General features: G+C 40.6%; 2 protein-coding genes across 3 annotated transcripts; both read left to right on the forward strand.

The window, feature by feature from the left end:
• Window positions 1-480: 480 nt before the first annotated feature.
• On the forward strand, window positions 481-9,296 carry bap1 (BRCA1 associated deubiquitinase 1). Its single transcript, XM_079890425.1, has 17 exons — window positions 481-699; window positions 912-941; window positions 1,153-1,207; window positions 2,393-2,525; window positions 2,646-2,765; window positions 3,902-3,963; window positions 4,098-4,240; window positions 4,323-4,401; window positions 5,045-5,183; window positions 5,311-5,455; window positions 5,618-5,805; window positions 5,885-6,015; window positions 6,920-7,389; window positions 7,524-7,747; window positions 7,857-7,949; window positions 8,040-8,112; window positions 8,247-9,296. The coding sequence occupies exons 1-17, from the start codon at window positions 663-665 to the stop codon at window positions 8,378-8,380; spliced, it is 2,256 nt and encodes a 751-aa protein (XP_079746551.1). The 5' UTR covers window positions 481-662; the 3' UTR covers window positions 8,381-9,296.
• A 92-nt stretch (window positions 9,297-9,388) lies between these two features.
• On the forward strand, window positions 9,389-14,644 carry LOC307169437 (protein shisa-5-like). Of its 2 annotated transcripts, none has more exons than XM_079890058.1 (5): window positions 9,389-9,517; window positions 12,965-13,100; window positions 13,471-13,640; window positions 13,727-13,888; window positions 13,972-14,559. In XM_079890058.1, exons 1-5 carry the CDS (start codon window positions 9,457-9,459, stop codon window positions 14,151-14,153), a joined length of 711 nt encoding a protein of 236 aa, XP_079746184.1. In that variant the 5' UTR covers window positions 9,389-9,456; the 3' UTR covers window positions 14,154-14,559. The 2 variants fall into 2 exon arrangements, with proteins under 2 accessions (XP_079746184.1, XP_079746183.1); XM_079890057.1 differs by having other exon boundaries at window positions 9,390-9,517; window positions 13,969-14,644.
• Window positions 14,645-16,481: the final 1,837 nt, after the last annotated feature.

Here is a 16,481-nt window from a genome sequence, read left to right on the forward strand (position 1 = left end):
CTCACAAAAAGGTTTCTTATTGTGTAAATCTCAAGAATAATCCAACTTGATGACTTTTAAACTGTAGTTTAAGACAAAAAAAGACTAGTTTTAAACCCTTATAATACAAAATAAATAAATTGTAAATATTATAATACATATATGTTGTATATTATTACTACTGATTCTAAATGCCCCAAATTGAATTTTCCTTGGCCATGATGATAAACTATACAACACATCGCTTGTTGAAATAGCTTTGCTGAAAGGTATTTAAACAAATACTTATGTAATGCTTAAGGAATATGTCCCATATTAATTGTTTAGATTGAGATATAGCAAAATCACATACAAGTACACCGTAAAAAAACAAAAACAAAAAACTATAAACGAATAAATAAACTGTTACGAAACTAGAACCATTTTCATGTCATAGATGTAAGTTGAACTTCACAGCACAGCGCCACCCAGCGCTTCTTCACTACATTACACTACTGACTCACGGCGCCGCGGGATGACGTCAACTACGGTCGACGGCGCTGCTCTTCATTGTGTTTACTAGCCGTCCAGATCGTCTAAAGATGGATTAAATATGTACTAGAAAATGATTGATGTAGTTCTTTATAATATTATGGACTGGTCGATGATTTAGCGGAGTTTTGGTGACTCTGATTTCTGCAAAAATGAACAAAGGTTGGCTGGAGTTGGAAAGTGACCCGGGTGAGTCTCTAAATCAACATCTATGCATATAATATTGGAGTTAGGTTATTCATTATTTATCAATCATTATTGTATTATTTAGCAAATATGCTGTAAGTCAACATGTCATCTCGCTATATAGTAGAACAGTTGTGAATTCAATGCATATGAAAATTCAACACACTCATATGATCTCATATTAACGCCATTATATTGGCTGTTTCGACTTTCAGGGTTGTTCACACTCTTGGTGGAGGACTTTGGTGAGTTGATCTGTATGACACACACACATGCAAAAACGATTTATTGCTTTTATGTGGTCAATTACAGTCTAAATATGAGTGATGGTGTTTGAATGTGATAAACATTTATTGATAAAACATGGAGTGTTATGAATATTAAATGAGTTTAGACGCGTTGGGTAAATGAATTAATATGTGAAGATTCATGTAAATGGCTTGTGTTTGGACACAGGTGTGAAGGGCGTTCAGGTGGAGGAGATCTATGATCTTCAGAGCAAATGTCAAAGGTGCATTTATCAAACAATTTGACTTATTAACCCTGTATATTTATGATTTTAATATATACACTCACTGGCCACTTGGTTACACCTTGCTAGAGCCGGGTTTGACCCACTTTTACCTTCAGAACTGCCTTAATTCTTCGTGGCTTAAATTCAACAAGGTTCTGGAAACATTCCTCTGAGATTTTGGTCCATATATACATAAGAGCATCATACAGTTTCCAGCACATCCCAAAGCTGCTCTATTGGATTGAGATCTGGTGACTGTAAGGCCATTTGAGTTTAGTGAACTCATGTTCAAGAAACCAGTTTGACATGATTTGAGCTTTGTGACATGGTGTGTTTTCCTGCTGGAAGTATCTATCAGAAGATGATACAGTGCTCATAAAGGGATGGATATGGTCAGGTAGACTGTGGCGTTTAAACAATGCTCATTTTTTTACTAAGAGGCCCAAAGTGTGCCAAGAAAATATCATTACATCACTACCAGCAATCTGAACCGTTGATACAAGTCAGGATGGATCCATGCTTTCATGTTGTTTACGCCAAATTCTGACCCTACCGTCTGAATGTCGCAGCAGAAATCAAGACTCATCAGACCAGGCATCATTTTTCCAATCTTCTATTGTCCAGTTTTGATGAGCCTGTGTAAATTGTATCTCCAGTTTCAGACAAGAGTCACACCGGTGTTTCTTCTGCTGCTGTAGCTCTTCTGCTTCAATGTTCAGCGTGTTGTGTCCAGTCTGGTCATTCTCCTCTGACCTCTGGCATCAACAAGGCATTTATACTCACAGAACTGCCGCTCACTGGACATTTTCTCTTTTTTGAATCATTCTCTGTGAACCCTAGAGATGGTTGTGTGTGAAAATCCCAGTCGATCAGCAGTTTCTGAAATACTCAGACCAGCCCGTCTGTCACCAACAACCATGACACGTTCAAAGTCTCTTAAATCACCTTTCTTCCTCATTCTGATGCTCAGTTTGAACTTCAGCAGATCGTCTTGACCATGTCTACATGCCTAACTACTTTGAGTTGCTGCCATGTGATTGGCTGAGATATGTGATTGGCTGGTTACTAGATATGCATTAATGAGCAGTTGAACAGGTGTACCTAATAAAGTGACCGGTGAGTGTGTGTGTATATATAAATATATATATATTTAGGTCTTCTGTCTTTTTTTCTTCTCCTCAGTCCAGTGTATGGCTTCATCTTCCTCTTTAAGTGGATCGAAGAGCGAAGATCTCGGCGTAAAGTCTCCACGCTGGTGGACGAAACCTCCGTTATCGATGACGATATTGTTAACGACATGTTTTTTGCTCACCAAGTGAGTCCGTATTGATTTCGTTTATTTCTTTGCCTGTAAACTGATAATGGTAGCCTTGCAACATAAATCTGCCGTTATTATCCCCATTTTCTATTGTCTGTTTGTGGATGTTGTGTGCAGTTGATACCGAACTCCTGTGCTACTCACGCTCTGCTGAGTGTGCTACTGAACTGCAGCGGCGTGGAGCTGGGAAACACTCTGAGCCGCATGAAAGCTTTCACCAAGGGCTTCAGTCCTGAGGTCAGTTACACACGCGAAGTGTGCCTTTAAAGAGACAGTTCACCCAAAAATGAAAATTCTGTCATTAATTCCTCACCCTCATGTCGTTTCAAACCCGTAAGACCTCCGTTCATCTTCGAAATGAAGATCATTTCGATGAAATCTGAGAGCTTTTTGTCCCTCCATTGACAGCTACGCAACTACCACTTTGTCACTTCAAAACGTTCATAAACAATCATAAAACGAATCCACATGAATCGAGTGGTTCAGACCAAATTTCCTGAAGAGATTCGTTCACTTTATATAACGAACAGATTAAATTTAGGCTTTTATTCACAAATAAACATCCATCAACGCACACATCAGTTGTGGTAAACGGACGGTCAAGCATGAGCTTCCAGTGAGGTTCGTTCTCGTGTTATACAGCTCGTTTGAGCTTCAGCAAGAACCAATGAGGTTTATTCTTGTGTTTCGCAGTAGGGCTGGGCGATATATCGCATGACATTGTTATGCGCATCTCGTCAGTAAAGCCGGTTCCTTGATTAGTTACTCTGTGTTGTAAATGCCGCTCCATCTGAAAGCAGGTGATGGCGATTTACTACTAATCAAGGAACCGGCTTTACTGATGAGATGCGCCTAACAGTGTCATGCGATATATTGCCCAGCCCTATTTCGCAGCACATTTGAGCTTCAGCAACAACCAATGAGGTTTATTCTCACGTGTCAAGCAGGTTCGGTTGAGCTTTTGTTTATGTTCACGGATCAATGTTTAAATGTGAATAAAAGCCTAAATTCAATTTTCATCATATAAAGCAAACGAGTCTCTCAGAAAATTTGGACTAAACCGCTCAATTCAGATGGATTAGTTTTACGATCTCTTTATGAACTGTAACTGTCAATGGAGAGTACAGAAAGCTCTCAGATTTCATCAAAAAGATCTTAATTTGTGTTCCGAAGATGAACAAAAGTCTTTCGGGTTTGGAACGACGTGAATGTGAGGAATTTATGACAATTTTCATTTTTGGGTGAACTAACCCTTCAAGTCATGCTTAAAAATGTCTGAATGTCATTGCTCTATAAGAAAACAGCATAAGCACACTTTTGCATCCTCTCAGTGCCTGTGTTTTAAAGCACATCTGCATTTTTTGACTTCTTAGAGTAAAGGTTACGCCATTGGAAACGCCCCTGAGCTGGCGAAAGCCCACAACAGCCATGCCAGGTAGGGTCAGCTTTCATATTACTCTGCAAACCCTTTCCCGCTAGCATAGAAGAAGTAGATTTTACCCAATCAGTCTCAGTTGTTGTCTCAATCTGTTGTTTTGTAGTTATTGTTTTTGTCTTGTTTCCATGGAGACCGGAGCCGCGGCACCTGCCGGAGAAACAGAACGGCATCAGCGCCGTGCGGACGATGGAGGCGTTTCACTTCGTCAGTTACGTGCCAATCAAAGACCGGCTGTTTGAACTGGACGGGCTGAAGGCGTATCCCATCGACCACGGTGAGAACTTAACTCACAAAAGACAGTTTTACTGACAGTCCGACAAAGGACAAGGTTATAATAATCTGTCTGTCTCTCTCAGGGCCGTGGGGTGAAGAGGAAGAGTGGACCGATAAAGCCAGACGGGTCATAATGGAGCGAATAGGACTGGCCACTGCTGGGTAAGAGCCAGACTGATCAATATTCACATCTTTAGCCAACAGGATGATGAAATTATATATAGAACATCAAGAAATATTGTATATTTGAATGCAATTTTTATTCAGATCTTCTGTACAGTTTTTTTTTAAGCATCTCATTTTTACACTTTAGTTTAGGGTCCAATTCTCACTATTAACTAGTTGCTTATCAGCATTGGCTGATTATTAGAACTTATAAATCACATATTAATGCCTTATTCTGCATGATCATATTCTAAATCCCTTGATTCTACCCAATACCTAAATTTAACATCTACCTTACTAACTATTAATAAGCCGTAATTAGGAGTAGTTGAATTTTGAATCTACATTACAACAGTTGGTTTCTCTGATTTAAAAATATAATAATACCCTTTAAGTCACACACACACACACACACACACACATATGTATATATATATTTAAAGGTGAAATATATATTACATCTTTTTAAATGAACATATTAATATATTAATTAAAAAAACAAGCACATTTTGTTATATATATTCACATATTCATTATATTAAAATAGATAAAAAATATATGTATAAGTTTTTTTTTATTATTGTTCAAGCAATTTATTATTTTCTTTCTAGCATATCTGATTTGTCTTCTCTCCCCTCAGAGAGCCCTACCATGACATCCGCTTCAATCTCATGGCGGTGGTTACAGATCGCAGAATAAAATACGAGTCCAGGCTGGACGTCCTGAAACGGAACAGGCAGATTATTCTAGAAGGGCTCCAGCAGGTTAGAGAGAAAAAAGTGAGTATAAACTCTTCTTTGTTTGAATAAAATCCTGATAATCAAGCTTTCTGTGAATGGTTTCTCTGTGTATGGTACAGCCGGGCTCATTTGTAAATGCTTATGTGCACCACTGTACATGCTACAGGTCATTCGGGTGACCCAACAAGATTCAGGCCAAGATCGTAAGCAACAAGACTCCTCCTCTTCAGAAGACACTCCCCCTGCTGTTAAAAAGGAGGAAGGGCAAGACACACCAGTAACCTTGGGTACAGAGAAGGCCACACCCACAGGTAGCCCACACAATTTGATTTGAATATAATTTAGTTTGTATGATTTAAATGTAGAGCCTTTTGATTTAAGGCCTATTTCTTGATAAGAATGACATCAGTGGGAGCATTTTTGCCTCAAAACTATGTGAAAAAGAACCTAAAACATGTCCCATGACATTTCAGAAACTCAAGAAGGTGCTGCGGCTCTACCAAGTCCCGCTGGAAAAGTCAGACCCATGGCTAAACCCGCCGCCTTGCCAACAGTTGGTGCTCCGCCACCAGCCCCTCTACCTGTTCCCAGTCCCAACCCCATCGTCCAGCGTCTGCCAGCCTTCCTAGACAACCACAACTACGCCAAGTCCCCTATGCAGGTAAGATCAGGTTAAGTTTCAGGAATATCTGGATTCGTTAACATATGTGTTTTCACTCAGTATTTTGGTTGATTGACAGGAAGAGGAGGATCTCGCTGCGGGTGTGGGACGCTCACGATTACCTGGCCCCCCTCAGCCCCCTTATTCTGATGACGAGGATGACTATGATGATGAAGAAGAGGAGTGCAGCACTGCAGGTGCCACAAGCAGGTATAAGATGTTTGAGAAAGTGTTACATCTCTAAACTTATTTAAAATATGTTCTTGTAGTGGTAACAAACCTCCAAAACTCAAGAGGGCAATAGAGTCCCTTCAAATGTCTGTACCGTTAAACTGCAAGTGTTATTATTTAGCTAACTAAAAACATAGTGACATGCTTAACAACCGCTAGCTAACATGCTTAGCAACATTCTCACCATGATATTAGTAAGTAGTTGAAAACTTACCAAAGAAGAACAATTATGAAGTAATTGTTACCTTGCGGCAACGCTGTGGCGTATTTGAATACTTTTGAATATGAGAATACTTTCTGTGCGCAAAACCCCCCCCAAAATAATGACTTTATTCAACAATCTCTGCTTGTTGAATGAGAAGCAGCGTTCTGATGTATAACATGGAAGCGCTGTACTGTTTACACTTCGTCAACAGCATAGGAGAATGACGTGGAAGAGAATAGATTGTTGAATAAAGTCGTTATTTTGGGGGGTTTTGAGCACAAAAAGTATTTTTGTCCCTTCATAATATTAAGGTCACATGGACTTTTTTAACAATGTCTTTGCTACCTTTCTGGGCCTTGAAAGTTGCAATGACGTTGCTGCGTATGTGGGATCAGAAACCTCTTAGATTTAATCAAAAATATCTTAATTTGTGTTCCGAAGATGAACGAAGGTCTTACGGGTTTGGAACGACATGAGGGTGAGGAATTAATGACAGAATTTTTAATTTTGGGGTTAATAAACCCTTTAATAAAGAAAAAACAGCTATTTTATGTTTTGGTACCTGCTGTACCAGAAACATACCGAACCCTTACTTCAAAATCCAAAGTACATACCAAACCACCATTTTTGTGTAGTTTCTCCACTATAACCTCAATTGTTTGCGTGTCTGATTGGCAGGGTCAGAAGAAAGGTGGGTCTACGCACACGTACCATGAGCCGCACTGGAGTGAGCGGGGTTGCGGCAATGGACGGTCAGCTAGCACTCAGCGTTTTAGCTGAGAAACTCAAGAAGGAGGTCTCAGGATCCACACCTCTGAATGTTCGTACCGAGGGTCGCACGGGCGGGATCAGCATCACCTCGGCCTGTCAGCCTTCACCCACACCCAGTAACGAAAGCACGGACACGGCCTCTGAGATCGGCAGTGCGTTCAACTCACCGCTGCGCTCACCCGCGCGATCGCAAGCAGCTACGCGTCCCTCCAGCCCCGTGGCGGCCCACTTGAGCCGTGTGCTGTTCGGAGAAGAGGAGGGGCTGCTCCGGTTAGATGCCCGACACAATCGAGCCGTCAGAGACTTGGGGGCGCTAGTGAGCTCTACGCTGCTGCAACTGCAAGAGGATGGCGTCATGTTTGCCCTGCCACCTACAGGTACCAATGAGATTGAAAGTTTTGAAATCTAATTGGACCCTATTTTTATTCGTAATAGATTTTCTCTATCCTATTGCGAAGGATTCATCAATTGTTCCAGTATTGGTTTGGATAACTTTGATTTCATTTGACAGAAACGTTGGAGGGGTTGAAGAAATCAGATAGTGTGGAGAAGAAAGAGAAAGAAGAGGCGACCTGTCCAGGAGAGGAGGAAGCCAAGGAGGGACCTTCGGTGGAGATGAAACAGGAGGACGTCAAAGAGTCAGTGGACGTCAAATCAGACAAGGAGAACCTGCCGTCCACCGACGCCACCACTGAGACCAGCAGCAAACCTTCTGGAGAAAAATACACTCCTAAAGTGAGACGGCAACCATTTTCTCTCTGCAATCATTTCGTTTCTCATTAGTTATGTTTGGGACAGGTTTGTTATGCAAAGTTACATGACCTTGAGGGTTTCTGTCTTACAGGAGTTGCTAGCCTTGTTGAAGTACGTGGAAGCAGACATCACAAACTACGAAGTGTGTCTGAAAGAAGAAGTGGAGAAAAGGAAAAAGTATAAGGCAAGTGTTTAACTTCATCTTTGACGCTCCAGTGAACAAAGAAATATGATTGCCAGAGAGCTTATAGTGATGCTTTTTGTCCTTTCTCAGATCGATGACCAGAGGAGGACTCATAACTATGACGAGTTCATCTGCACCTTCATATCAATGCTGGCACAAGAAGGTAAAAAGCATTTTTGTCGAGAATCTTCATATGTTATATGTTCATGAAATGGCAGCGTGAATGTTCTGCTAAACGTCATATGGGTTGTAACAACATTTATTATTTTAATCAAATGTCCCTTTGGTGGTTTGTAGGTATGTTAGCGAGTCTGGTGGAGCAGAACATCTCTGTGCGTCGCCGACAGGGCGTAAGCATCGGCCGGCTCCACAAACAACGCAAACCCGACCGGCGGAAACGCTCACGGCCGTACAAAGCCAAGCGCCAATAAACGCTAAATGGCAGCAACTTCATGACTCAATCTTTCTGAGACATTGTCCTGACACATTTCTGAAGACAAGCAACAATAACAAACACCTCATTGACAGTGTTAGTGATGATGTTGAATCAAACATTGTTTTTTAACCTTATGAATTGTTTGTTTCACATTGTAAACTGCCCACATCCATAGTACACCACTTCCAAAGCAAATTGGTGATGCTCAGAAGATGTTTAGAGATACTGAATCATTTGTCATGTTGCCATATGAAATCCTTACTTTGTACTGTATCAAGCTAATCATAAAAACAACAATCATTGTAGCACCATATTGGGAAAACAACTGTTAGTGCCATTATTAGGGTAATATTTTGAGATTGAGGATCAGGGCTGGAGTAATTCAGGCTTTAAAATCCAAAGATTTCAAGGAATCTTAATCTCCAGACATCCCAAATATAAGTGCTACCAAAGATAACAGCGCACCAGATTCACTCAAACAGTGCTTGCCCGGAGAATGTCTATTGTTATCAAATGGACCAATCGCCAATCTGGATGGAATTCTAGAGATACGTTCACAGCCGTTCTGGGATCAAATATTCAGTGTTCAGTCATTTTGTTTATAAGTATACTAGACTAAAAAGGATCCAAGATTGGCACTGTCACTTTGGGATATTTTAAGATTGTGAACCTGAGTTGGTTTGTGAATTGTATTTTATTTCATTTCATAGAAATCATCACTGTAAGAGTCGAAGCAGATATGGTTTTGGTTATATATAATTGTTCTTCAACATTTTCTTGAAGATTGTTTTTGTTGGCAATCGACCAGTGGGTTTTGTCTCATATGTTTGTTTGTACATATGTATTTGTGTTATCTTATGTCTAAACAAGACTGTCAGATCTAGACATTAAAATAAATGTTTTGAATTACACTGGTGGTCTTGGTTTTAGTTTGAGAAGTCTCTTGCATGGGAGTAACTAGTCTTAATAGGTCAAGTCAGCAGCAGAAAAATAAACCCCCCACCTGAACCTGGTTGAGAGACGCGTCATTTTCAACACCCACCGGCCACCGCACGAAGTGAAAGAGCAGCTATGGCTTCCAGCGTCCCGGTGCAGCTCATGATCTTTTTGGCTTTATTCACGACCATAGTCAGTAAGTGTCTAAACGTTTCAACGCGTTTAAACTTGTTTTTCGAGTAAATCGATGTTTTTGAAGTATGAATACAGGACGGGTGTCATGTTTGATTAGAAGTATAGTAGGATGCTGTGCACGTTTTTAAGATTTATTTGCTAATTATCCTAATAATCCCATAATAATAATAATTTGTGTTTTCGAGCTATTCTGGGGTTATTTGTAATTTCTCTCAGCATTTTCGCGCGTTTATCACGTGGAAGCACGTTGCTTTTTCCCACGCGTTAGTTGTTTGTGTGTGCTTGTAACGTTACTTGTTGAATGATGTTAGTGTATTATAACTGTTTCTCTGTCGTCAAATGTTTATGTTGCTTAATCTGGTCAGCATTACTCCAAACAAGTAGTGTTGTTCGATTCTTGAACGAACTGTTCTTCTTTTCAATGAATAGTTGAACAGGTTCACAAAAAACTGGTGTTGGTTAGGGTTTTAATTGGTCTGAACGATTCGTCCACCAACACACCAGCTCACCAGCTCACCGTCACATTTGGACATGTCAAGCTCATTAAATTAAATTTGAGAATATAATTTGTGTCGTTTCGTCACATTTGGACATGTCAAGCTCATTAAATTAAATTTGAGAATATAATTTGTGTCGTTTTATGTTAATGCTAATTATTTTTAGATTCTGATTGTCGAAAATGATTCGAATTTCTTCTCAAATAAGGTGTTGAAGAACTTAATTTAAAGTCTAAATTAAGCATATGTTCTGAGTTTGTCACACCACAGAAAAATGTGTTACTAGCCACTCAGCCAAAATTTGAATGATAAAAAAAGCCGCCAAGTAAATAAAATAAGCTATCAAAATCTCGAAAATGCTCTCAAACGCTGGGGGCGTGTCCGCTGGCTGCGCTGAAACCACGCCCACTCGCGGGAAAGCTGCATCCTGTGCTGGACATCCAACCCCGCCCACATCCGAGAGTGACTTCAGAAGCCACGCCCGTGTCCAATACATCACCTTGTGACAGACTCCTCATCCCATTCTCCCCCGGAAACCTGATTTGTTGTGTGTAGGTTTCTGATTGAAAGGGTTTTAAGGCGTAAGGCAGGGTTTATCAAACTTGGTCCACTGTCCTGCACAGTTTAGCTCCAACCCTGATCAAACACACCTAGCTGTGAGTTTCTAGTGATCCTGAAGACATTGATTAGCTTGCTCAGGTGTGTTTGATCAGGGTTGGAGCTAAACTGTGCAGGACAGTGGCCCTCCAGGACCGAGTTTGAGAAACCCTGGCGTAAGGGTAGGTTTTAAATATGGGTTTCAGCCGTAAGGGTTAGGTTTTTGGTGGGTTTTATTATGTAGGTTCCGATAAGGGTAGGTTTTAAGTGGGTTTCAGTGCAATCTGTCATAAAAAGAGAAATATAAGAAGTCAATGAAAAAGAATTTGGTGTGAGGGTTATGTTTACATTTAGTCATTTAGCAGACGCTTTTATCCAAAGCGACTTACAAATTAGGACTAGGTTAAGCGAGTCATCATGAAGAGGCAAAAACAACGCAAGAAGTGCTCAAGATACGAAGTTCAGGCATTATTCAGAGTAGCATAAGCCTGATAAGTGAGGTTTTAGAGGGAAAGGGGAGGTTTTTTTTTTCATGCTGTTAAGTGCTCACGGAAGAGATGGGTTTTCAGCTGTCTTTTGAAGGTTGTCAGGGATTCTGCATTCCGGATGAGGGTGGGGAGAGCGTTCCACCAGCATGGAACTGTGAATGAGAATGTTCTGGAAAGTGATTTTGTGGCTCTCTGTGATGGAACCACGAGACGTCGCTCGTTGACCGATCGTAGGCTTCTGGTAGGGATGTAGGCTCGTAGTAGTGTGTGAAAGTAGGAGGGAGCTGAGCTTGTGATAGGTCTGTAAGCGAGCGTCAATGCCTTGAACTTGATGCGAGCAGCGAGAGGTAGCCAGTGCAGAGAGATGAACAGAGGAGTGACGTGGGCCCTCTTGGGCTAGTTGAAGACAAGACGAGCTGCAGCGTTCTGGATCATCTGTAGAGGTTTGGTTGCGTTGCACATGATGGAAGTCCAGCCAGAAGAGCATTGCAGTAGTCAAGCCTAGAAATGACCAGGGCCTGGACAAGAAGTTGTGTTGCATGCTCAGTTAGGAAAGGCCTGATCTTCCTGATGTTGTGCAGTGCAAACTGCACAACATCACAATGTTTTCTCAATGCTTCTTCCTGTTTCAAAGTTAAAGGTGCTGTATGTAACTTTTTCACTCTACTATCTACATTTACATTCTACATTTATGCATTTGGCAGACGCTTTTATCCAAAGCGACTTACATTGCATTTCAAATGTATGTTTTTGTTTTGGTCTGTGTGATCCCGCCCACTGCCAGTTCACCCAATAGTATTTCGACACCCCGGGATGCTAGTTGGCAGGAAACACAGTGTATTGCAGCCAGCAAACAAACTGGGTCAGAGATTGCAGATTCTACCCAACCTAAAAAGCCTCAGTATCCATCTAAAAATCTCTATGAACAAGAGCATATTAAAAGGCAGATAAATCAAGTCATCAACTTACAGGCCCGGTTTCACAGACAGGGTTTATATTAAGCCAGGATTAGGCCTTAGTTCAATTAGGGCATTTAAGTAGCTTTTATAAACTTGCCTTTGAAAAAAAACATTACTGGTGTGCATCTTGAGACAAAGCAATGGCATTGACATATTTTAATATATATCAGTGCGAGTTGCTTTCGGTTGAAACTACTCAAACATGCATTTTAGTCTGAGACTAGGCTTAAACCTTGTCTGTGAAACCGGGGGACAGTGTGTAAGTCTCCTCGGCTTTCATTGTCAATTTTGCTCATTTTAGCAGAAGTGAGAGAGTGCAAGTTTTGAATGCTTATATCTCCTAAATGCGAATTTTGTCATTGTTTTGGAACACACCAGCTTATTCATAACATTAAGGGTAACATATTCATACTAAATGCTAAAGAACTTGAATTTTGATTTCTGGGGGCCTTTAAGGTTACAGTGACAGGTAGATGTAGGGATCAGTGGTTGGTGTGGGGTTAAAAATCACTCCAATGGGAATGTGACGTATTTGGACATGGGCGTGGCTTCTGACGTCACACTTGGATGTGGGCTGGGTTGGAGGTCCACCCCAGGCTGCAGCAAGAAGCCTCTCAATTTTTTTGTCTTTCTCGTTAAATACAATACTGCCCCACTTCGAGCACTGGTTGCTGCAAAAAAGTTGAATAATTTATACAAACTGATCTAAACAGAAAAGTTTGAATATCTGTAAAAATACTGGTCGAACAGATTATTAAATTCAAAGAGATTAAAATGTGTTTTCATGGGGTTTCTTAAATATTTAACCTGTTATTTACCCCAACCTTCCAAATCTGATTTAAACAAGTGATTCGCAACTATTTTGCCTTTTCAAAATGGTTCACATCTCTTCTGTTCTTTTGTTTAGGCAGTGAGGATTGTAGCATGTACGGGGGTAAATATGAATGGTGTGATTCTGGGAAGTTCTGCTGTGGAATCTGTCGTGAGACGTACTGCTGCTCCGATCCGCAAAAAAAAATCCAAGGACGACTTGACTGTTTGTTGTGAGGAATTGCTTTTTTCTTTCTTAATTTAAGTCAGAACTAAGTGTTGCACATTTCTGTTACCACGGGGTATTTATTTTGATGATTTTGTCATAATCTAGTACAAGCAAGTAGAATTGAACATTAAAGAGCAACAATGACAATAAGTTCTGGACACAGCTGCCTTTTTCAGAGAGCTTTCAGAACAGGAAACCCTAAAGAAGAAATGCCTTGTTTTTCTACAAGCACAAACCTTTTCACTCCCAAGATGACAAAGGATTTGTCTAGTAAAAATGGATGGCTGAAACCGATTTCCAGTGACTATTTGTAACCTAATATATTTGTAATATAAAATTGGATTTCTAATGTTTATTCTTCATAATCTGTCCAGAAAAGAAGGTTTCAAGAATTTTGGTAATCCTCCTCGAATGGAGTCTGTGCCTGATGAGGTCATTTTCCCGGTAGTAGTAGTCCTCATACTTGCGACCTCCATCATTGTGCTCATCACCTGCTGGGTCTGTCCCTGCTGCTGTCTCCATAAAAGGTTCAGAAGTCCTAGACGTAAGTGCCAATGTATGTCCGTCAATAGAACCGAATGCTTTTAGAACGTCATTCCAATGTTGTTCCACCTTTGATTCTCCCTGTAGCTGTGATTGCGACAACTTCAGTCACGACGACACAATACCTTCCACGGCCTGACATTCAGGGCAGTCAGTACCTTATTTTCCAGCCTTTGCCAAATAACCCACCTTACGGAGGCCAACCCATGCCAATTGGTCATTTTAAGGAACAACCGTATCAGGAGGCTGGTAATATCTGCAACAAGACGACCAAGGCTATTTGAGCAAGATGGCGAACAATGAAAATGATTGCTGTCTTTGTTTTCCAGCAGGTCCAGGGTATCCTGTTCCCTTCAGCCAGGCTCCCAATGACGGTTATCAGGCCATGTACCCTATAGAACCAGCTCAACCACCGCTGCCCACAGACTACACCACACCTCAACCTGCGTACAACCCCGCTTATGTGGAGTTACCGAGTACAACTTTGGCTACAACAGTTAAGACCAGTTACTAAACCAAAACCACTGGGTTACGCGTTTCCTCGCTGTTCTGCCCTAGTGAATTGTGCAGCTACTGTGGACACTGTCCTACCATGGTGTCGAGAATACAAGTATTATTGTTGTTTGTTAATGCGTAACATTTATACTCTCTTGTTCGCCATTGCGAAGTTGCTTTGTGCACTTGAATTTGTTTGTTTCTCCCTATTTTAACCAGATAATTTGCTGAAGTATTAAAGTGGATTAACTATCCATTGTCCTATAATTTGGGATCCTAGATTGTTATAGATATTTTGAGATTGTACTACACTTGTTGGATTGGGTTCATTTTATGGCAAAAAGGAATGCCAGGAGTCAAGTTGACTATAGAGTCCTGAGTTTTGCAACTTTGTCTTGAAGATTGTTTTTGCTTGTTATTAGAGCCGTGGGTTGTCTCAGACATGTTCTCTCTGTATAAATGTATTTTCTCATTTTTCATTAACATTTAAATAAATTTGTTTCAAATTACACTGTTGGTCTTTGGTTTCTTTTTGATTTTCTTGGATGGGAGGAGCACAAACAGGACTTATCGGGATTGTTTGCATTACACTAGCAAGAAAAACATAACTGGGTTTAATTGATTCTTCAGTTTCCGGAAATGCACCTGAAAGGTAACCTTAAAAAGATACTGGTAATTTGCTGCCAGGAAATTATCCGTTTATGTGGACATTTAACCTTAAACAACAATTTAATGCGTTATTCAAAATACAGGTAAAACGTAAAAAATGTACAGGATGGATGTCCCACATTTTGGATTTATTTAGCTAACTATCCCTGACGTATTGTGTGCAAGTACTTCAAAATTATAAAGACATTATAGGGTAATGAAACGAGGTGTTAGGGGGTAACAGTTTAGGACCCAAGGACCAGATGTTTGAAAGAAGACCCGGAGTTAGAATTATAATGACACTCGGACCCTGAAGTTAAGCATGTCGTGACCTTCCAGTTCGCAGATTTGGGTTGCTGGGCGCCAGCATGTCCAGAACAACAACTCAGTCAATCTCCAACAATGCCAGGGGTTCTTTAACCTGTAACCAAGAAGACACACCGACACACAGCTTTTCCAAGGCTGGATTTGGCCAGGCTCTAACTATAAACAGGGGAGTATTCTCAAAACATCAAGATAATGCGTTCTTTCTCTCAAGGAGAACTACACTTTAGTCTAACTGGAAAGTAAGGCTTTAAAAAAGAAATGGTCCCTTAAACTATTGGCTTCAATGACCCCTATAAGTGACCTTTCTCAAACACAAAACAAGTCCCTATTTCATTTCTTGAAGCCGGCTAATTAAGCAAGCCCTGTTACTGCATTCAGATATCAAATACAGACATTAAAGGAATACTCCACCGTGTTTTCATATTAAACTATGTTTTTCCCTTAACTAAGACGAGTTGATACATACCTCTCTCGTCTCAGTGCGTGCACTTAATCGCTCAGGCGCGCGGTGACACTTTGAAAGCCCAGTTCATTCAATATGTGCCAAGCAGAGAAACAACCAAACACCTCCACGTTTTCCCTATTTAAATACAGTTACTCGCGTAGTGTAACTCGACCTAGGACGGTGACACAAAACAAAACGTTGCGCTTTTCTAAGCGTGTAAAATGGATAACTATATTGTATGGCGGAATACCATTGCAAGTGCTTGTAAGCACTTCGTCTTGGCGGAGTAATATCTTCACTCGTGAAAAATCCTCTCACCGGCCCCCGCTCCCTCTAGCGAAGATATTACTGCGCCAAGACGAAGTGCTTACAAGCACTTGCAATGGTATTCCGCCATACAATATAGTTATCCATTTTACACGCTTAGAAAAGCGCAACGTTTTGTTTTGTGTCACCGTCCTAGGTCGAGTTACACTACGCGAGTAACTGTATTTAAATAGGGAAAACGTGGAGGTGTTTGGTTGTTTCTCTGCTTGGCACATATTGAATGAACTGGGCTTTCAAAGTGTCACCGCGCGCCTGAGCGATTAAGTGCACGCACTGAGACGAGAGAGGTATGTATCAACTCGTCTTAGTTAAGGGAAAAACATAGTTTAATATGAAAACACGGTGGAGTATTCCTTTAAAGAATACATGAAAAGAACATTTCAGTGATCACACTGGTAACTTCTATAACAGTAGAAGTAAAATCTCCAGAGAAGTCATTCAACTCATGTGATATTTAGAAGGAAAAATATTGATTAATACCTTGATTATAATCACTCATTACATATACATTGAAGCAGAAGTGGAATCCAATCCACCCTCTTCAAAACGAACGCTTCATCTTTTGTGTGATGTAGCCTACAATGAACTTCATAAAACTGA

Source organism: Squalius cephalus (assembly GCF_949319135.1).
Source record: "Squalius cephalus genome assembly, chromosome: 13".
Lineage (NCBI taxonomy): Eukaryota > Metazoa > Chordata > Actinopteri > Cypriniformes > Leuciscidae > Squalius > Squalius cephalus.